This window comes from Giraffa tippelskirchi, chromosome 2, assembly GCF_054371585.1.
Source record: "Giraffa tippelskirchi isolate mGirTip1 chromosome 2, T2T-mGirTip1v1.2.pri, whole genome shotgun sequence".
In the NCBI taxonomy this organism is placed as follows: Eukaryota; Metazoa; Chordata; class Mammalia; order Artiodactyla; family Giraffidae; genus Giraffa; species Giraffa tippelskirchi.
The window spans coordinates 107,028,676-107,051,086 of NC_137276.1; the positions used below are offsets into that span (position 1 = coordinate 107,028,676).

General features: G+C 48.5%; 1 protein-coding gene across 2 annotated transcripts; it reads right to left on the reverse strand.

Annotated features, from left to right (window-relative positions):
- Window positions 1-759: 759 nt before the first annotated feature.
- Window positions 760-21,595, reverse strand: ZBTB21 (zinc finger and BTB domain containing 21). 2 transcript variants are annotated; one of them, XM_081574180.1, is made up of 3 exons: window positions 21,477-21,595; window positions 6,373-7,972; window positions 760-5,772 (listed from the first exon to the last, which is right to left on the reverse strand). In XM_081574180.1, exons 2-3 carry the CDS (start codon window positions 7,958-7,960, stop codon window positions 4,802-4,804), a joined length of 2,559 nt encoding a protein of 852 aa, XP_081430306.1. In that variant the 5' UTR covers window positions 7,961-7,972; window positions 21,477-21,595; the 3' UTR covers window positions 760-4,801. The 2 variants fall into 2 exon arrangements, with proteins under 2 accessions (XP_081430306.1, XP_081430305.1); XM_081574179.1 differs by having other exon boundaries at window positions 760-7,972.
- Between the last annotated feature and the right edge of the window lie 816 nt (window positions 21,596-22,411).

The following is a 22,411-nucleotide window of genomic DNA, read 5'->3' on the forward strand; positions in this document are numbered from 1 at the left end:
TAATGTCATGGTTTTGCCACCACAAGCATCTGTTGAGTGTGTGCCCAAGACCAAGGATGCAACAGGTGTGTCACTGTGCCAACCTCAGTAAGCCTGTGATTACTGAGAACCAAGGGCAAACCTAAGCTTTTTTTTTTTTAGGAAACTATTTGGAGGCAAACTGAACAGCAGGGCTAAAGTAGATTAAAATACAGATTGAACCACCTCCACCTGGTGCAGTGTGCTCATAACTTTTAGACAGATGATCCCTGGAAAAGGTAGTCTGGGGCATCAGGCAGGGAAAACGAAAGCTTGAGAAGAGGCGAGGGCAAGCCCGGGTGAAGGGAACTAGCTTTGATCACCCCAGCTCTTCACTTGGCTAACATCTTAGAGTGAGCACACCTTGGGTGTTCTGGAAGAGCCTGATTAGAATGATAAAAGATGCTATGTGGAATCCCTTAAAACGTGAAACAAAACTAGGGTGCTAAACACACCCTTTTTTATGCATTTATCCCCACAGTCACATTAAAAACTACCCATCTGGACAGTAAAGAAAAAGGTGGACAGGCAGACTGCCGCTTATGGGGTTTTATTATGTATCTGTGGTACCTGAATAACTTAAGCTTTACAAGCCACCTGGAGCGGTGGGGGGATGAAATCTCTCTCACAGTTCTTACGTGGGTGGCTACTCACACTCCCCAAGGAGAAGGAAGGGCTTTATCTCAGCTTCCACAAATTATTATATCATTCAAGTCCAAAACATACCAATGAGACCACAACTCAAAACAAAATACAGTACAAATTTATTGACTCCACTCAATCTTAGTTGAGATTTAAGCAAAGTAAACAGACAACTGGTTACAAAGAAGCGATGGCTTACCATTAGATAGAATCCTATTTTACTATGAATTTTCAGGCCAAAAAAGCTTATTCCTAAATAAAATTGAACAATGATTTCTCTGCTGAGGCATATGAAACAAAATACACACAGTTATAAAACCACATTTGTTTTTCTTTTAGCAATAAGCATTTATTTAATGAAAATTCTGAAACAGTCTTGGATTAATGTCAAGAAGAAATTATCACTTTCGCAAATTAACCAAGGATAACTCTGTGGAAAATCTGGACAGCACGAATAAGTGACTAAAGAGCACTGAATTCAATGCTTTTAAAGATTTACAGTAAAATACTTTGGTTCCCAAATGACTGCATCTAAATGGAATTTTTAAAAAACCTGACATTGACTCGTTTTTTCTCCTCCAGAATCTAAAGACCATGAGTTTTCTCCAGTCACGTGGCAACGTGACGCCCTGGCGCATACCCGGGAAGCACACCAAAAACTATGCAAACGCCAAACTCCTTAAAGTGCTAAAGCCACAAGAGAAAAAACTATGTGTAAAACTTAAAAAAAGCCAGTGTTAAAGAACTTATTAAAGAATATCTGCTAGCATTATTGAAATCAATAATGCTTTTCACAATTATTGCAAAAAACATCAAAGAGACATCAGAAATTGATAAACTGACTTGTAACACATTAATTAGTGCAATTTATAAAGAAACCTGTTACGAATGACGTGTAATTATTTTTGCAGTAAGAAATGAAAATAATTTTACTTTCTAAAGTTCCAGATTATGGTTGTACACACACACACACACCGAGTTTGAGGGAACAAAGGCCGACTTGGACGAGTCCATTCCTGTCCTCTCCCTCATCCGACCACAGGGTTGGCCTGAACACACCTCTTTTCTCCACCGAAGGGCACCTTTTATTCTGGTCTCAGTTCCTACTCTTAGCACCCATGGGTGCTGTGTGTGGACCAGATGATCACTGATTAAGTGCTGGGGTTATATTTTTTAAGAGAAGGCCGGGATGATCTGTTCCCAAACAGAAAACCAGGAACCACATCCATCTCCCTACAGATGTAGACAACATCACTGTCAAACTGTTGGTTGTATATTTTGACAAAGTTATAAACGCATATTAACCATAACCAGTTCTAAAAGTGAATAGTCTCTTACTCTTTAAATATTTTTACTATAAAAAATGTACAAGATTTGTTACCTCCATTACTTATTTTGATAAAAACGCCCTTTTTGTGGTGTTCCTCCCTCCCCCCAAATGAAGAAAATGATCAGATAACAAGTTTTCAGATTAACAAAGAATATATTAAAACATCTGACATTCTTTCCACAATTGCATAAAAAGGCAGGCATCCTGAATACGTACAAAGGAGTAAGGAGCTTTCTACATTTCCCAAAATTAACTACAATCAGAAAAAAAAACATTTTCAAGAATATCTTTCCTAGCTAACACATTTCAGCATGAAAAGACCAACTTGTCTTATACCAAGTATTTGCCCACTGGCTGAGTTAAACATTCTTAAAAAAACACTTTACTGAATAAAGCAATTTATCTGTCTTTCATTATTTTACATCTTAACATTTAAAATAGTCAAATGAGAGGAAGCCTATTTTTTTGACCACCAAAATAAACTCTTCCAAGCCTAATGCTTTTAAGGTACAGTATAAAAAGTAATAGAAAAACCAGAACTGCATTATAAATGTTTTTGGTTCAAAATTTTATTTGAAAACTTATGTTCCTTGCCTAGACAAAAATGTGGACAAGACAAAACACTGGCAATATTTAAAATCTAACAGATATGCAGAGCCTTTATTTAGATCAAAAATATTTATTTATTTTTTTTACTACTTAATGTTATTAAAAAATCTTCAAAAATGTAGCATAAAGGTTCAAGTCCTGGGATACTGAGTTTACAATGCCAAGATCCCATGTATCAGGGAATTATCCACCCCAGCCTCCAGCAGCCATAAGTAAGCATTACTCTGAAGGGAACTGTCTTCTTTTGAAGTGATAGCTACCAGGGTGTTCAGAGTAAGAAATACCACATTATGCAGGGAATGAATTCAACGAACAATAAATCTATCCTAATGTTTCACAGAAAACCACATGCTCTTGCTGTCTTTAAAACGCATAGGTTTGTTCAAGAAAATCTAAAGATGCCAATAATCAATAATGGCAACTTAATTTTATTTTCTCCATCAAATTTAAGAGCAAAAATAGGAAGTAACCATATTTGGGGACTTTTGATTGTTTCCAAATGAAAGAATAAAAGGCAAAATTTCGTATGTAGTTTCTACAATGTACAAAGTCAATTAGAACTTTATAAAAATGCTTGTGCTTCAATAAAAAAGTAAGAATCTCTTTCCTACTATTGGTATGGAATGTGGGTTATGAGACTAGGAGCAGACTTCTGCCAGAGGACCAGTTTAAGTACTTGGTAGAGTATTTCTTAGCCACAGTAGTTGATTTTCTTATCTGAAAGAAGAGCTTGCAAAAAAATTAATAAACTTGGAGGCTTTACCATCAAGGTTCATCATAACTTTGAAAGAATTTAGGGGTTTTGACAATATTCCTACTTTTATGTATCTCACTTCCCCACCCCTGCCAACGAAATAAAATTCTTTTCCTTTTTAAACATCCCAATGAACTCTGGATTATACCGACTCAAAGGCTTTAAATTACAATTTATACAAAATAGGAAAACAAAAAAAGAAGCCCAAGCGCTATGGGCCAAAATAAGTAGCAGAAAGTAACTGTGGACCCTTGAGAGCACTTTCACACATACTTATGAAATATTCAGCAGTGCCTTAAAGAAGGATGTTTCCACTATGGACATTTTACCACTGTAAACTCCAAAAAATCCTAACAGAAATCACAATACAAAGAGGCAGGAAAACTGATGACTGTACAGGTTGTTCTTGAAAAGGGTGTGGAGACTGGTGTGGCTCCTCCCTCTGCTTCAAGTCTCTGAAAGTGAACAGTAATTCGGGATTTAGAGCAGCTGCACTCACTCTGGGGGGTGCTGTGTAAGTACATGTCCTGACCTTACCTGTTATACTGATGTTAAATTCAAAATTTGTGCCATATGCTAACTGTTTTCTGTCCCCAGTACAAACAGTTTTAATCTGTGATGGCACAAACCAGGGGAAGCAAACCTGCACAGCCCCTCGATGCTGGTCCGAAATCAGGGCCCTGGTAGGTGCTCTGACCACCATGCCCACCACCACCAAAGCTTTGGAAACCAAGGTGGAGGGCTTCCAGAAATCTCCATGCTTTCCTTTCCTGAGTCTTCCATCACTAATTATAGGAAATGACCCAAGAGCAAGTTTTTTGTTATTTTATATAAACCTAAGTATTACTATTGCTGATTTAAATTTCTCACAATTTTCATACAAAAAAGGTTCTGAATAACCACAAAATACCAAATATTTATTTTTATCAAGTGTCAGGATAACTTATTAAAGTTGAGGTTTATCTTTTTTATTTTATTGCTGAAGTACTCTAGGATCTTAATACTGCAAACTACTCCACTTTGTTCTGATATGTTTGGACTTGAGAACATGGCTAAGATGTATGAACTCAGGTGTCTTCATAGAATCTAAAAAAGAAATACTTTCATAGTGTTTCAATAACTGAAAATCAGTAAGAAAAAACCAAACCACCTCAAGTAGATTATACTGACACCATGGGATGAGGAACCATGCAAACAACCAAGAACAAACTTCTACAGTAATAAAGGCATTACTGTAAGGTCCAGAAGCACAAGGCTTTTGGGAGTTTTCCTAGGTTGAGTAAGGACATTTCTCATTACTATCAGTTTACCTCAAACTTATATTCAAGCATAATAATTTGCAATCTTTATTATTCTTTTTTTAAAAAATATTTTGTTTCTTATGACACAGTTCACGATTCGGGCTGAAGTCTGGAGACAAGCGCTTGTCTCCAGGGCTGAGAAGTCCTTCAGTTGTGGGTCTGCTCGTGGCTCCAGAGGCTGAAGGCCGTCTTGAATGTCCTGTGGCAGAGCTTACACATGAACTGTCTTTTAAACGTGATGGCAGAGAGTGGGGGCGCGTGGTAGAATAGCGTGTCTGACTCTCGGGGCGCGAACAGCTTGTCGGCGGCGGGAGTGGGGGTTTCAGGCAGGCCTGTGGGGCTGTCGGGCTCCAGGGGCTGGATCTTGGGCAGCGGCGGGGGCAGTGGGGGTGGCGACGGGGAGCCAGCGGGGCCCGGGCCAGCCTCGGGTTCCCGGTGCGCAGGGTCCTCGGAGGCCTGGGCCATGTGGGACTGGAAGTGGCTCCAGAGCCGGAAGTTGGTGCGGAAAGCCTTGTTGCAGACGTGGCAGATGAAGGGCTTCACGGAGCACAGCAGCTCCTGGTGCCGCTCCAGCTGCTTAGGGGCCGGGAAGGTCTTGCCGCACTTCTCGCAGGGCCACAGGTCCTTGGGGGCCGCGCCGGCCTCGGGCGCCTCCTCCTCGGCCTCCTCGGGCGGCTCCTCTTTGACCTGGATCTTCAGCGGCTTGGAGAGGCTGAGGTCCTCGGGGAGGCAGGTGGAATCTTCGGAGTCAAAGTTCACAGGCTCAGGGCCGCGGCCACCCGCCGCGGGGTCGTCCTTGGCGGCAGTGGCCGCGTGGTCGGCCCGGCCAGGCTCGGGCGGGCCGGCGGGCCGGGTGGGCCCGGTGGCCTCGCCGTTGAGGTCCGGCCGTGGCGGGGGGCTGCCGGCGGCCGGCGCCATGCTGTTCTGATTGTGCACTTCCACCTGGTGCCGCCAGATGCTGAAGGCCGACTTGAAGGTGCGCATGCACTCCAGGCACGTGAGCTTGCGGAACTCGCACTTGCCCTCGTGCTCGCGCTTGAGCTCGGGCGAGAAGAACCTGAGGCTGCAGTAGGGGCACACGGTGGCCGTGCGGCACAGGCGCTCGTGGTTGCCTTGCTCTAGGAGAGAAGAGAGCTTGGCGTTACAGAGGCGGCACAGATAGAGCTCCGGGCCGCCCGCTGCGCCCCCGGGGGCCACGCGCTCCCTGGGCCGCGCGGCCCTGGCAGCCCCAAGGGCCTTCTCCCCCGGGTGCATCTTCACGTGCTGCTTGAGCTGGGAGAGGAAGCGGTAGGCCTTCCCGCAGGCTGTGCACACATATGCGCCCTTGGCCCGGGAGCGCAGGCCCCGCTTGAGGACCTGCGCTGGGGAGCTGCCAGGGCCCTGGAAGCCGGGCCGGCCGCGCCGCAGCTTCAGGATCAGCGCCTTCTTGATTTCCCGCTCTCGCACAATATCGATGAGCTTCCTCTGGAACTTCTCGTCCAGGACGGCGTGGGAGCTGGCGGCCGGAGCCGGATTTTTCACCACACCGTGCTGCGTCTGGCAGTGCGTCCACACTTTGAAGTTGGTGTGAAAGCGCTTGTGGCAGATGTCGCAGGCGTACGGCTTCTCGGGGTTGTGGTACATGTTCACGTGCCGGTGCAGGCCCGCCGTGGATCTAAAGATTTTAAGGCAATGTTTGCATTTAAACTTTTTGTTTGGTCTCGTGCCCTCCAACTCACCGAATTCGTCTTTGTTCAAGTCAGAGCCTGGGAAGTCGGCCTGGAGGGCAGATGGGCTCGAGTCCTCCTCGCGGGGGTCTCCCGAGACCGGCGACCCTGGGCTCTCAGCCTTGGGCTGCTTGGATGGCAGCCTCCTGTCCGCCTGGAACCGCCTCTTGGCCGGGAGTCTGCTGGGGTCTTTCCGGTCATCTTCTGTCTGTAGGGCCAGGTCTCTCGTGGCGGCCGCGGCATCCCCCACGGTGACGCGAATGATGTCGCATGGCTCCGGGGGGCTGCGCGGCTCGGCCTTGACACGCACCTCCGGCCCCGGGGGTGCCCCCGGCCGCTCAGCCGGCTGAGAGGCGCTGAAGGACCTGAGACGGTGAGGCTGCGGCGCAGGGGCCCGGGGGTCAGGGGCCCGGGCGTCAGGGGCCGCCGTCTCACCCCCGTCCTTGGAGGGCGGCCTCTGAGAAGAGAAGGCGCAGAGCACGCTGCCCGCCACATCGCCCGAGCCCGCGCCTGGGGGAGGCTGCAGCTCGGCAGTGGGCGTGTACACAGGGACTTGGCTGTCCATGGACAGCGACCGGCGCAGGAGGCTCTTGACGAGCGGGCCGCTGCGGTCCACACCCTGGGCCCCGGGCGCCGGTGCCCCGGCCGGGATGACCAGCCCCAGCCTGGAGTAGTACAGCAGGTTCCGGTCCTCGCCCGGCCCACTGCCCCGGCCCGCCTCCTTCAGCAGGAAGGGCGTCTCTGGCGAGCCCCGCAGGGACAGGACAGGCGGCCGCGGGCTCCGCAGCGCCAGCTCCACGGCCACGCCTTTGGGGAGCAGGGCGCTGGGGCCTGGCCTTTCGTCCACGGCTGCCCGGTCCAGCGGGGGCTTCGAAGGCGGTGCCACGCCCCTCTTGGCCAGGCCGCCCCGGCTTGGCTCCTCCGAAGGCCCGGTGAGCTCAGGCGGCCTCGCCAGAACCACGGGGCCATCTTTCGGCCAGCTTTTCTCAGCTGGCGCCACGTGGTGCGGGGGCTCCGTGGGTTTGGGGCCGGGGGGCTTACTGGCGTTTGCCTTGACTGCGATGCCAGGGGAGGGTCGGGGAGGGTGGCTCAGCTCAGGGGTGTTCTGACTCCCGGCTTTCCCGGGGGCTTCGTTCCTGCTCTGACAAACGATGACGCTTCTCTTTTGAGAACTGTTCTCCTCGTCCTCGGTGAAAATCTTCTTTCTGTTGGGACACGTGGGAAAGGGGGCCTGGGGCGACTTGGAGGCGATGTTGGTCAGGAAGGAGATGCCCAGGCTGTAGCCGAGCTCCTGCACGGCAGCCAGGCTGCTCTTCTCCACGAACAGAGACGAGGAATAGATGTAGTTCAGCACATTGTCGAAAGCATCTGGCTCACAGAAGTCCAGCTGGAATACAGTTTGTGCCTCGTTCTCCTTGTTGGTGAACAAGCTTTGGAAGTATTCACTGCTGGCAGCCAGGACGTTTTTATGAGCTCGGAACTTCTGGTCACCCACGATCAGGAGCGCGTCGCACAGCTGCCCCTTGAGCCGCTCCTCGTTGAGGGCGCTGAGGAGAGAGATGGCGTGTGCTGGGTTGATGTAGTGCAGCAGCCCCTCCATGCTCGGCCTTATCTGAAAGACAGATAAAGTCACTGTGAACAAGGCCGTGGGACGCTCCCCCAGGTGAGGGCTCCTCAAGGGCAGGGAACCGCAGCTGTCTTCTCACCGGTGTCAATATTTAGCCGACTGTGGCCTGACAAAAACTTTCTGGATGAACAATCTTATTTAAATAACACAGAAAATACAAAGAAACAAGTATCACAGCTTAAGGAGGTCACTGATCATTAAAACTGACGAACTTAAGGAATTAAGTCTCTGTAACAGGAGTTTCATACCATCGAAAAGGCAGCTAGAACTTGGTAAGTTATGTAGAGAAGCAATATTTGAAAACAAGGTTTATTATTTAGGGCCCTTATGCATTTGATGCTTAATTCTATTCCTTATTAGATCAGAGAGTAAGTATGAAGTACCAAACTCTTTAAAGTCCACAATTCTGAAAGGAAACAGTTTTATTACTGGACATGATTAAACACAATGTGAATTAACAATAGGCTGTAGAGGTTGCAAAAACAGGTAAGAATTTGGAAAGAGAGAAATCATTTACTAATTACTATTGCATCAAAGTGTTTAAAAAAGTTAGAAATATTATATAGAAAAGTTTCTTTAGTTTCTTATGCTGAACACCCTGTAATCCGAATACTAATTCTTACCAAACTACACTTTCGACAATAGCACAATGGAAACTTTATCCTGGATCTGCTGTTGCTGCTGCTGCTGCATCGCTTCAGTCGTGTCCGACTCAGTGCGACCCCATAGACGGAAGCCCACCAGGCTCCGCTGTCCCTGGGATTCTCCAGGCAAGAACACTGGAGTGGGTTGCCATTTCCTTTTCCAATGCATGAAAGTGAAAAGTGAAAGTGAAGTCGCTCAGTCGTGTCCGACTCTTCGCGACCCCATGGACTGCAGCCTACCAGGCTCTTCTGTCCATGGGATTTTCCAGGCAAGAGTACTGGAGTGGGGTGCCGTTGCCTTCTCACTAATCCTGGATCTAAACTTAATTATACTAATTCTAAACCTAAGGGGTCTGACTAGAGATTTCACCGAGATTCTTCAAGTCTATAGGTGAGATCTCAAGGCCTAGTGGCTGGGTGCTGGCTCCGCCCTTGTGGTCAACTAGTATGTGGGATCATCAGGTCCTTCACATGAGACGGTAACAACTGTGACCTCCTTTAGGGCTGCTCTGAAAATTACATGAGCCTGTATCTCACACCTGGTAAGGACTTGATAAATGTGCCATAATTTTCACAAACTGCAGGGTTACTAGACACTTAATTCAGAATAAAAGTGTTTCACACAGAGACGATGCCTGACTCTCCAAATCTTTCTCTCGGGCAGCTGCTGCCGTTAACATCTCATCTCTTTGGGCTGGTTTTACAATGCCATCTCTTCTTTAAAATACTTAAGACATGTATTTTTAATATAAAATGGATTTAGAGTAACTAAGATTGTTCAGAGTCTTACCATTCTCTAGAGGGCAAACTATCAATACACAGACATGGCACCCAGCACACCTGCAAGCTCTCCTCTGGCTTCAAAGGATCGGCTTTTGCTGGTTACCCAGCCTCTGGTCAACAGCCTCTCGGTATCCCTCTGGAGACACCAAGGGAACATTTCATGCAAAGATGGCCACAATAAAGGACAAAAATGGTATGAACCTAATAGAAGCTGAGGCTATTAAGAAGAGATGGCAAGAAACACAGAAGAACTACACAAAAAAGATCTTCATGACCCAGATAACCATGATCGTGTGATCACTCACTTAGAGCCAGACATCCTGGAATCCAAAGTCAAGTGAGCCTTAGGAAACATCATTATGAACAAAGCTAGTGGAGGTGATGGAATTCCAATTGAGCTATTTCAGATCCTAAAAGATGATGCTGTTAAAGCACTGCACTCAATATGCCAGCAAATTTGGAAAACTCAGCAATGGCTACAGAACTGGAAAGTCAGTTTTTATTCCAATCCCAAAGAAAGGCAATGCTAAAGAATGCTCAAACTAACGCACAATTGCACTCGTCTCACACAGCTAGCAAAGTAATGCTCAAAATTCTTCAAGTGAGGCTTCAACAGTACGTGAACAGAGGACTTCCAGATGTTCAAGCTGGATTTAGAAAAGGCAGAGGAACCAGAGATCAAATTGCCAACATCCATTGGATCATAGAAAAAGCAAGAGAATTTCAGAAAAACATTTATTTTCTTCATTGACTATGCCAAAGCCTTTGACTGTGAGGATCACAACAAACTGGGGAAAATTCTGAAAGAGATAGGAATACCAGACCACTATACCTGCCTCCTGAGAAATCTGTATGCAGGTCAAGAAGCAACAGTTAGAAATGGACATGGAACAACAGACTGGTTCCAAATTGGGAAAGGAGAACGTCAAGGCTGTATACTGTCACGCTGCTTATTTAAACTTCTATGCAGAGTACATCATGAGAAATGCTGGACTGGATGAAGTACAAGCTGGAATCAAGACTGCGGGGACAAATATCAATAACCTCAGATATAAAAAGAGGAAAAAAAAACAAAACAAAAAAACAAAAAAAAAAAGAGAAAGAAAAAGAAAAAAAGAAGAGAAACAAAAAAGAGAAAAGGAAAAAAAGAAAAAAAGAAAAAAAACAACAAAAAAGATAAAAGAAAAAAAAAGAGAAAAAAAAGAAAAAAAAGAAAAAATATAAAAAGAAAAAAAAATAACCTCAGATATGCAGATAACACCACCCTTATGTCAGAAAGCGAAGAACTAAAGAGCCTTTTGATGAAAGTGAAAGAGGAGAGTGAAAAAGTTGGCTTAAAACTCAACATTCAAAAAACTAAGATCATGGCATCTGGTCCCATCACTTCATGGCAAATAGGTGGGGAAACAATGGAAACAGTGACAGACTTGATCTTCTTGGGCTTCAAAATCACTGCAGGTGGTGACTGCAGCCATGAAATTAAAAGACACTTGCTTCTTGGAAGAAAAGCTATGACAAACCTAGACAGTGTATTAAAAAGCAGAGACATTACTTTGCCCACAAAGGTCCATCTAGTCAAAGCTGTGGTTCTTCCAGTAGTCATGTATGGATGTGAGAGTTGGACTATAAAGAAATCTGAGCACTGAAGAATTGATGCTTTTGAACTGTGGTGTTGGGGAAGACTCTTGCGAGTCCCTTGGACTGCAAGGAAATCAAACCAGTCAATCCTAGAGGAAATCAGTCCTGAATATTCATTGGAAGTACGGAAGCTGAAACTCCAATACTTTGGCCACCTGATGTGTGCAGAAGTGACTCAATGGAAAAGACCCTGATGCTGGGAAAGACTGAAGGCAGGAGGAGGAGGGGACGACAGAGGATGAGATTGTTGGGTGGTATCAGCGACTGGATGGACAGGAGTTTGAGCAAGCTCCAGGAGTTAGTGATGGACAGGGAAGCCTGCTGTGCTATTGTGCATGGGGTTGCAAAGAATTTAACACAACTATGTGACTGAATTAACAGCCTTTGTGCTCTTCAGCAGAAGCCACAGAGGCTGCCACCTGGAGTGACCAGGGTCTGGTGGCCCCAGGTCTCCCTCTCTGCTGCCCTGGCTCCCTGCTGTGGTGCTGACTCAACTCGACTGACAGAGGCAAGGCCCTGCTTCCAGGGAGGAAGCTCAGAGCCCGTAGCTTGTACATAGACAACTTCCTTGGTCAACCTGCACTGAGTCACTGTTCAGTCTTGCCTGGCATCATTTCACCTTGCTGGTGAGTGGCTGAGAGAGACATTTTTCCTTTTTTTCTGATAGCCATTTAAATTTCTTCCTTAATCCTACTATACTGTATTCACACATCTAATTACGTGCAAAGAAATCCACCGTCATTTACAGAGGTCAGCAGAGAAAAAAAAATAAGCTTATAAATGCCACACTCATAACTCAGCTGCATTCTGAGCACTATTTTTAGTGCAAATAATTTCTGAGACAGCTAGTTCAGATGTTGCCCCAGGGACAGAGAGGCTCAGGAGATGCAGAATCAAAAGTCTGGACAAGTACTTTCCAAAAGGGTTCCTTAAAATCAATTTAAAATTGATGTAGTTGTCCCTCAGTATCCACAGAGGACTGGTTCCAGGCCCTACGGACTCCAAAATCCACAGACGCTCAAGTTCCTATAAAAATGGTGCAGTATTTGCATATAACCTATGCACATCCCCCCAAACACTTTAAATCATCTCTAGATGCTTACATTAACGATACCTAACATGATGTAAATGATACTTAGATAGTTGCTGGTGAGCAGCAAACTCAAGTTTTGCACTTTGGAACTAACTGGATTTTTTTCTTTTTGAATATTTTCCATCTGCAGTTGATTGAGTCCATGGATGTGAAACCCATGGATATGGAGGACTGACTGTACAATAAATTCCTTCCTGTGGGTCAGAGTTAATACAGTTTAAACGTCAGTGCTCTAGATCACCTAGAGGAGGGCATGGCAACTCACTCCAGTGTTCTTGCCTGGAGAATCCCCGTGGAGAGGGGAGCCGGGCGGGCTATAGTCCATGGGTTTGCAAAGAGTTGGACACTGGACATGACTGAGCAACTAAGCACAGCACAGCTCTAGGCTAATGCTGTAGAGCTCTGTGAGCCTCAGTTTTCCCACCTAAAATAACGATAGTATTAATAATGTTACTGTGAGAATTAAATGAGAAAACCATAATTGCTACCATTTATTCAGCACCTATAACACACTACAGATCACACCAGGAACTTCACATGTCATTCATTTATTCACTCATTCAACAAAATAGCATTTGAGGAGACCTGGAAGACACATGGATGGGCCATGAGGATCACCAAGGGGAAGAGCACACAGGCAGAGGGAAGACAAGGTGACGGCAGGGCTGGGGCAGAGCTGAGGGAGCTGTGGATGAGGATGCTGAAGGAGCACGAGGAGGCATCGTGCAGCGCTGGGTGGACCACTGGAAGGACTGCACTTTTTACTAGGGCAGCTGCTGGAAGATTCTGAGCAGAGCAATGACAACCACCTGAATTTTGTTTCAAAAAGATTCCACTGGTTATGTTGCAAAGAATGGAGCACAGGAGAGGCTGCAAGCTGGGAAGCCAGCTGAGAGTCCACTGCAGGGATACATTCCAGGCAGGATGGTACCTGGACTGGGGTGGCAGGAGTGGATATAAAGATAACCATTAGAATTTCTAAAGGATTGACTGCAGAGGATAGGAAGGGGAGGAGATTAAGATGTCCCCAAGGTTTCTGCCAGAACTGGAAGGATGTCCTTACCTGAGATGATGTTTAACAGAAAAATTGGTGCAGAATTTTTTTGGGAATTCATTTAGATATTCTAAACATGCACAGGAACCTGGTCTTTTAATGGACCTTTTTGGGGCACCCTTTCCTGCTCCACTTTCCCTACAACCTTTCCTGTGCTTCCTGGGATCGCTTCCCAGATAAACATCTACATCTGAATCTGTGTCTCAGGGTCTGCTTTTGGGGGAACCCAAACTAAGAAATCAAAGGACTGTGTGAATATGAAACCAAATGAGATGTTCTGCGTCCCTGGACAGGAAGCAGTGCTGACCCACACACCATCTGCTCCCTACTCCTACATTTTCTCACTTTTAATTGTTCAGAAAAGTTTCCTTCTTTCTCTCCCTTCGAATTATCATGACCCGCATTTCTGTTCTACGTAACTGCTTCTAATCCCTAAACCACAGGCTTCTATACTCCTTGGATGAAACAGGGAATCAGGGAAAAGTCACTGAGACGGAAATGGCAACCCACTCCAGTATTCTTGCCTGAAGAATCCCGTGGACAGGGGAGCCTGGTGGGTTGCTGTCCATGGGGTCGCACTGAGTCGGACACAACTGAAGCGACTCAGCATGCATGCATGCATGTATCGGAGAAGAAAATGGCAACCCACTCCAGTATTCTTGCCTGGAGAATCCCAGGGACAGAGGAGCCTGGTGGGCTGCCGTCAATGGAGTCGCACAGAGTCAGACGCAACTGATGTGACTTAGCAGCAGCAGCAGCAAGTCACTGAGAGCTGGGTTGTTAAGAGGAATAGTCACTGTTCAGGAAAATTATCTGGAATTGAAATCTATTCATTCAACTCTAGCCATCATTTAGAATTATCAATGACAGCCCTGCTTAAAAAGCGGCTAAATGTGTCCAAACCCAACAACCAGAGCACAATACCTCTAGGTACTGGTTTTCCACTCCATTCCCTAGACACTGATCAGACATGAGTGACAGCTGATATCTGAGGGTCTACTCTGTAACTCTGTAAACATCTTTTGTGTTTATATTATTAAACTCACTATTTACACCAACCCAAGGAGGTTGTACTACTTTGATCCCCATTTTACAGCTGAGAAAACCAAGGCACATGAGGTTAGGTATCTTGCTCAAGTTTGCACAGACAGTGAGAAGCAGAGCAGAATTCTCACCAGGTGACCTGGCTCCAGAGGCCACGCAAGATCTCTGCCCACACACCACCCTACCTCTAGTTCCCTCTCTTAGTTCTCACATAAACATCTGAAATAGGCACTGCCATCATCCCTGTCTCACCAATCAGGGAACCCAGACACCGACAGTCGGGGGCAGTGTGCCGAAGGTCACCCACTCAGCTGACAGTGGGGCTGGGAGCCTGGCCCCAGAGCCTACGCTCTTAGTCATCATGCTGCGCGATCCTCATGGCTGGGCGCCTGTCTAGTGTGTGCTAGAACTGGCCAGACAGGGAGGCTGTCAGTCTGACAAGCATGGTCCTGCCTGCCTCTCAGTCTTGCGTGGGAACAGGACAAGTCGATCCCTCACACACTCCGGAGAGTAAGCGCAGGCGGCAGGGTGCAGAGGTACAGATGGGAGCAGAGGTGAGGCACCAGGTCCAGGTGAGAGGAAGGTCGGGGAGGCATTCCACAACAGAAGTTTCCTGGAGAAGCTGGAGTGAGAAAGTGTGGGAGGCAGGAAGGATGGGTGGAGGACATGTCAAGGATGGGAGCAGTGTGTCCAATACACAGAGACAAGACCAAGAGCCTGGGGGAGCAAAAGACACATGTAGGGGAGGGCAGGTGATGAGGCTGCGGAGCAGGTGGAGGCATGAGGCCCTGGGAGCATAGGTGAGGCCCCTCCAGGGTCACTGGAGAACAGTGACCCCTCCCATCCTCTTCGGGAGACAGACCGAGGGTTCTGGGTGCTGGAGGTGGGAGGGGCAGGCAGGCACAGCAGCGCAGACTCCTTACCGTCATGCAGAAGCCCTCGCTGTCACCTTTCCATTCAATCATCAAAGCTTAACAATGGAGCCCCTTCCTGGTCTAGCGGCAAACAACCATCATTGTGGACTTAAGTGTGTTGATGACACAGGAGGTATACTTATTGAGCCTAAGAACTTTATTAAAAATATAAAATGCTACACTAAGAATGCAGGCAACAACAGGGATCACGACTACTGAGTGTCATGAGATAATCAAGATTAGGGTGATAATCACACCCTTTGTGGCTGGTGGATGTGCAGGCTGAACTCTCAAAACCACCTGCCTTTTCGGCTCTTCGGCCTCAGATAACGCCAGTTTTGGTGCCGGAGGTACTTTCTCCTTCATAAATCTGCTGACTTATCAAACCCTAATCTCTCAGTAGGTTTTAACTGTGGACACACAGGGCATCCTTGGTCTGATGGTTCTGATGTAGACAGGCGCTGTGACTCGGCCCCTCCCGCCCGCTGCTCATCTCCGGAGTCCCCAGTGCAGGAGCACCCGCCACTACTGCAGTCACAGTGGAAATCTTGGCACTCTTACAAGTGGTGAAACAGGGAAGAAAAGGTCCCTTCCCTATGGAAAGAGCTGGGAGGAAATCCCCCAGGAAAACCAGATTCTGAAGCAGGGCTGGCTTGCTTACCACTTGGATCCTTGAACAGAAATCTTCCCAAACTCTGCCTGAATTGTTTCTATTTCATGTTGTTTCCTGATATTTCAAAATGAGAATCTTTACAGTTAACATTCCATGGCAGTCACTACAGCTCCATGGAAAGACTGTCAAAGTCATCTACTTGTCTCAAATCCTGACTTTGCCACCTATTAGGTATCTACCCTTGTAAAGGTCACTCGCCCTGAGTACGAGTCTCCTTAACTTGTTCAATGAGAGTAGCAGCTGCCCGCCCCGTGGGAGTCTTCTGAAGACAAGCGCAGTGTGTCTGCAAGTTTCTGGTACATACAGTGTTTCCTGTCTGCATGCTGGCACTTGACTTCATCCTCCTCTTCCTTTCCTGAAAGTTTCCATAGTAGGAAAGACACATAAGGGTACAAAAAGTGCTATGAGAAGAATGATTTCAGGAAGCAGTTAACTTAGCCCAGGGCTGGGAGGGTCAATGAGTGAACGGTGGGGATGTGAGTAAAGACGGGGACTCCGTGCTCACTGGATGGTTATAATGTTACCACAGATTCCACTCTTCACTGTATTGTAGACATTTCCCAGAAACACGCATTTAACAGTGCCAGGGCTTCAAAACCCCAGAAGCCCCTGGCCTGAAGTTCCAATTCCCTAGAAAAGCTTCAATGCCCTTCACAACTGGATTCCAGAAAACTACTTCATACCATCACCTCAAAGTCCTCAGGGACCGTGTGCTAAGATGGAGAATCCATATCTTAATATAAGTTAATTCAATGCAAGTAATTCCCTCTTTATACCAACTGCAGGAAGCTAAGATTTTTAAGGAGATGGAGGGAGGATAGGCACTTTTGGACTATAGAACATTCTGGGGCTATAAACAAGGGAAAGCAAAGCAGAGGTGACACTTGGATAAAAGGAAACTGGGAGGTGGATGAGGGCTGGGAGATGAGGTGGGGCCAGATAACCTCACACCAGCCAGCTTCCAAGTTCTGGAGACTAACACCCAGACTGGCATCAGGGCTAAAGGTACATTGCAAATCAAATTTGCTCCTAGACTAGCCCATAAAACCCTTGCTACCAGTTCTATAGGGAAATATCTCTTTACATTCAAAACATTAATGTAAAACTGAACTCTGGGCACACGATGCTTTGGAATGTTGGAGATTGCTTATATAGTCCTACAAAGCAAACAGAAAAACAAAGCACCTACATTTGACTCTGGAATATAAACACACACACTGTTCACCCCCACAGCCTTACCTCTAGGTTCAGCCCTGACTCTCCTTGATTTCACTTTAAGATGGTGACAGGAAGTCGGCTCTGAGGTGAGGTCTTATCATGGCTCACTTGGAGATAACGCAGACATCCAGACACCATCGACAGCTCCTCGGATTTCAAAGCAGGCCTGGCTGATCTGACCCTTGGAGAGCAATGATGTCACTGCCATGGGTCCCATTTCCCCACACGCTCAGTCTCCCTAGAGAGGGTCTGATCTAGTCTAAGGGTGTGCGCTTGGCCACGACCAGGAGAATGCACCTCGGTGACTAAAGCAGCCTCCTGCTTGGTGCTGGCCGCTGGGCAGCCAGCCCTCCTTGCACTCGAGCGTACCATCCTAAGTGGTCTGTTGGGCCTCACTCAGGGCTGGGTACACCACCAATGCTAAGCCTGGTAGGAAACTCTCTTTTGGAAAATGGGCTCAGAACAACAAAGGCAAAACTGAGCGGAGCCGTGCATCTCAGTCACAGCCTGAAAATGCAGCCCACAGTGCCCACTATCCAGACTCCTGCAGGTACCCTGGTTTTCATCCTTCCTGGCCCCATTCTTTGCTTTTTCCTTCACCCTCTAGAGTAACCCTCCACTTTTAAATTCAATTTCTTTTTCTATTTAAGCTGGTCTGTCAGTTTCTACTCTTGTTATGAAAGGACCCTAACATATTTTCAAGTGGTATTAGGTTCTTCCTATCATGCCCTCCAAATCCACTTTCATTAATACTGCTGCCAGATTGGCTTCTTAAAACAAAGCTCTAATCATTCCCTGGATGTGCGCATTAAGTATTACTATATTAATTCAGCTTATTTACTGAGCTTCTATTATGTGCAAGGTGCAATCAGACATAAGGAATACTGAGGTGCATAGGACAGACAAGGCCCCCACTTTCTAGTAGGGTAAATCAGACAGTGAACAAGGAAACAAAGACAGTAACTCTGACTTTGATAAGAGCTACAAGGAAATAAACAGGGTGCTAGGACTTGAGGGAGTAACCAGGGTTTGCAGAAAATGGTCGGGAAATGCCTCGACATCACGGCTTAGCTGACACCTAAGACCTTGGTAAAAAGAAATAAAATGATAAAAACAATGGCTCTCCATAGGTTAAAACGCAAAATTTTAAAAACATGGACTTCAGGGTTCTATCAATCTGGTTTCAAACTACTTTTTAAATTCTCTTTGCTTTAGTTATTGCCTTGTGGTAACTTCCTGCTTCAGATACTTTGTCTCTTGAGACACAACCTGCAGGTCTCGCCTCTTCAGTTACCCAATTTGCAACGTCCCAGACCTCCTCTGATCCCTCCCCCGACACTGCTCGGCTGAACCTCACTCACTCTTCCAAGCTTAGCTCAAGGCCCATTTCCTCCATTAAGCCTTCGGTCATGGGCTGGACTGCCCCACAAGGTCCTAACCCCAGCACCTCAGAATGTAAGTGGATATGGGGACAGGGTCTCCTAACAGATCAGAAGCTACAATGAAGCCTTAAGGGTGGGCCCGAACCCAAGAATGACTGGTGTCTCTGTAGGAAGTGGGGATAAGGCCACAGACACAGAGAAGACGACCATCCACAAGCTGAGCAGAGAGGCCTCGGGAGACATCAACCCTGCCAAAGACTTCATCTTGGATTTCAAGGCTCTAGAACGGTGTTCAAGGCCCCTGATCTGTGGTGCTCTGTTATGGCCACCCTAGATCACTACACTATACACACCTTCCTGGACCACTGCTGTCTGTATCGAGCAAACACCTTTCAACTCCAGTATTATTCCAGTGTTTCTTCAGTGTCACGTACTGTTGTTAGCTGTCTGTTCCCCCAGCAGAACTGTAAGCTATTTAAGGGCTAAGACTCTATTTAATGTCTTTTGAAGACACTCTTCACAATGCCCAACATGGTATCTTACACAACAATAAACATTTGTTGATTTTTTTGGACTCTGACACTCTAATTAGATGCAGGAGTGGAAACTGTGCCTTTTATTTGTTTTCCTAAAGCAGAGCTAATCCCATCAGTGCCCTTTAGAATACTGTATCGATTTTTCTATTGCTCCCTAGATAAAACCCAACCAAACTCCCCAGACTGGCACACAAGAGTCTTCATATTCTGATCACAGTTTACCTCCCCAACTCTCCTGGACAGCATGCAGGTAAGCATTTACCCTATCCACGTGCACAGTTTCCACACACTGTCTTTCTTACCTTTCCTTCACTTGGAGAACTTCGACAGAAAGATCCAAATGTCATCAAAGCTCCACAGATGGCTCCTGGCCAGGAGCACAGCCACCTATGCCACCACAGCACCTCATCTCTTCTTCAGTAACATAGCTATTTTAAGTTACCTGCCTCCACACCTACCCTCTCATGCGAGTCCATGAAAGGAAGAACCCTTGTTTTTAGCTGTGTATTCCTAACGCTTCACGCAGGTCCAACAGGTGCCTCCTGGACAAAGAGCGAAACCATCAGGAAGACTTGAGACCTGGGCTGGGCAGGGAGAGCTGCAGGTGGCAGCTATCTTTGCTTTTGGTATGAGTGGTTGTGGCCTTAAATCCCACTGGCCAATGACTCCCAACTCTGTACTCCTGCTTAGACTTCTCAGGACTCTTCCATTACAGGATATGCCCCTTGTCCAGTACCGTACCTATGATCCTGACTCTGACCCCCACATCTGCTGGTCTTCACATATTCCATTTAGTTTGGTATGCTGCCAACCAGCAGGTCTCTGAAACTAGAAACCTCTTCTCTTACCTTTCTAGCCAGTGACCAGACTGTCAAGCCCTGCTCATAAACAGCTCTAGAGTCTGCTCTCCTCAACCCCACTGATGTTGGGGCCAACTGAAATGGTTCCTCAGTCATCTCCCACTAACCCAGACACTCTCTCAGTAACTTGGCCCCTCTTCTGTTAGGCACCTAATATGCCCTGCCTTAAACTATCTTACGTTCCTCAAAGGTGGGGGTCATAGCCTTTCCAACTTCTTTTTCCACAGAATGAAGCACATTAAACGCAGGATAGTGTTAACAGGAAGAATGAATTAAACCACAAGTTATTTTTAAGTAAACCAGTGCCCCAAATTTCTACTTTATTTTTTAACATCGATATTTAGTGGTTCTCAAATTCAAATGTAATGACTATTACTCATTAAGGTGGATGAAGGATTTAACTCCAAGCATCAGAGGGTAAAAGGTCTCGAAAATAACTGTCAAGGAGAAATCTAAAATGGATTAACCCACTTTCTTCCAAACAAGGAACCAGAACACAACGCAGGCTCCGTCTGGATGACTCAGGGTCAGCGTTATGAACACTCACGGACTCTGCTGAACACGCTGGTGCCCTCAGATGCTAGTCGTGAGCCGCGCCTGACCTTCGGCACTAAGACCCCTAGGCTGCTAGACCGTGCGGGGTCTGGTTAACGCTTCCCCCACCTCCCACTGCCAGGCCATCCCGCCGGAGAACCTGTCTCTAAAATCACCCCGCCCGCTAACGTGCTGCTAGAGAGACTTCTTCCAGAAGCAACGCAGTGCTGCGGGCTGAGTGCGCACCAACCGGGGTGAAGGACCAGGACCGCGGAGCGCTCTGCGGTCAAGGGCATGCTCTTCTGCAGTGGGTCAGTGAACTTGCTCCAAGTGAGGGGTCTGGGCGGTGAGAGAAAACATGTCGGGGACTCCGGCAGAGGAGGTCTCTGGGGCGGGGTCTCCAGCGCAACAGGTCGGGACTCAACTCACCACCCCCCCAACCCCGCAGGTTGTGGACCGGAGTTTTCTCGATTGGGGGCGGGTGGGGTGCGGTCCTCATTCCAACAGAGACGCTCGCGACCAGCGGTGGAAAGTCGGGGAACCGAGTCTTCCCGGAGGGGTCCATCGGGGACGGGGCGGGGAGAGCAGTCCACTTGGGTCACTGGTTGGATGTGCCGCTGGCCGCCAGGCGGGGCTCGAGGGGGCGGTGGGGCGGGGGTGCGGGCCTCGGCAGGTGCGGGTTCCCCCGCACCCCAGCTTCCGCGTACGCTCGCGCGCCCTGGCGGACACCGGCCGGCTTCCACGCCTGCCCGGCACGGAGCACGCGCCCTCGGCCGGAAGGTACCTCAACCGCCCCGCGGAGGGGAGCCCGGCCCGGCGAGGGAAGCCCAGTGAGGGACGGAGCGTGCGCAGTGGCGAGGGCGAGGCCAAGTACGGGCAAAGAGCATGCGCAGTGTGAAGGCACAATCGGCTACGTGGGAGCCCGGGGCATGCTCGGTGCGAGCCGGGCCCGGCGCACGCGCAGAAGCGCTCGGAACCCGCAACCCGCTGGCGGAGAGAAAAAGGAGGAGAGATCACCTCAGAGTTACGTCAGGAAAGGCCGCGTTTTGCGGGGAGGCTATGGCCTCCCACAGGCCCCGCAGTTCTCCTAGGGCGAGGGGCGTGACAGTTACTCACCGGTCTTCAGCCCCGAGGCAGACGCCAGGCCCCTTTCCGCTCACACTCGGCTCGCGCGCGCCGCAGCCGCCGCTGCCGCTGTGATTCCATCCATCTTGAATTTGACGTCATCCCACACCAGGGATGAGGTCATCGCAGGCAGCGCTCGTCACGTGCGCGGCGCTATGATTGGCCGCCGGGCCGCGGGGGGCGGGGCGAGGGAGGTGCGCAGCGCGGGGGGCTGGGCGAGGGCGGGCCTGACAGCAGCCGGGTCGCCGCCACCGCTGCTGCCGCTGTCGCTGCCGCGTCCTCCCGCGCACGCCTTCCGCTCGAGGTTCTTCCTCCTCCCGCGCCGCCGGCGCCCGCGCCTGCGTCTTCTCCCGGCCCTAGGCGTGGTGTGCGTGCCCCACGGGCGGCCCTGAGAGGAGGCGGCAGCCGAGGGCACAAGAGGCGGCCCCGGTGGGCTTGGCGCCACGGGGTCGCGCGTCGGTGGTCTAGCCAGGTGGTGACCCCGACCCGGCGCGCTACGGCTGCGCCTACACTCGCCCCCTCGGAGGACGGTTGTCCGACAGCGACGTTGGGGTACCCCGGTCCAGGTGCCTCCGGCGGCGCAGATGCCTGTGGAGGCGCGCGGGCTGCGACCTGCCGAGAAGAACCGACCTGGGCGGTCCGGTCGTGGGGACCACACAGGGCTGACTTGGGGTGGACCGGCCTCCAGGTTCCTTCCACTTGAACAGGTGGGGGTGGCTGCTCTGCTTTTTAGCCTCCCGCGGCATCCGCTTGTCATCTGCGCGTTCCCAAACGCCTTCACTTTTATAGTCATTGATTTAAAGATCATTGGGCAGCTAACTTTTTTCCCCCTCTCTCATTAATTCTCATTTGCTGTCTGGTAGACTGTCGTTTTCTTGTATGAATGTTACAAGCTCGTCGATGAGAAAACTCACTTCACTCATTCA

Excerpts from the sequence above, each read along its gene's own strand:
- ZBTB21 (XM_081574179.1), bottom strand. The coding sequence starts at position 7,960 with ATGGAGGGGCTGCTGCACTACATCAACCCAGCACACGCCATCTCTCTC.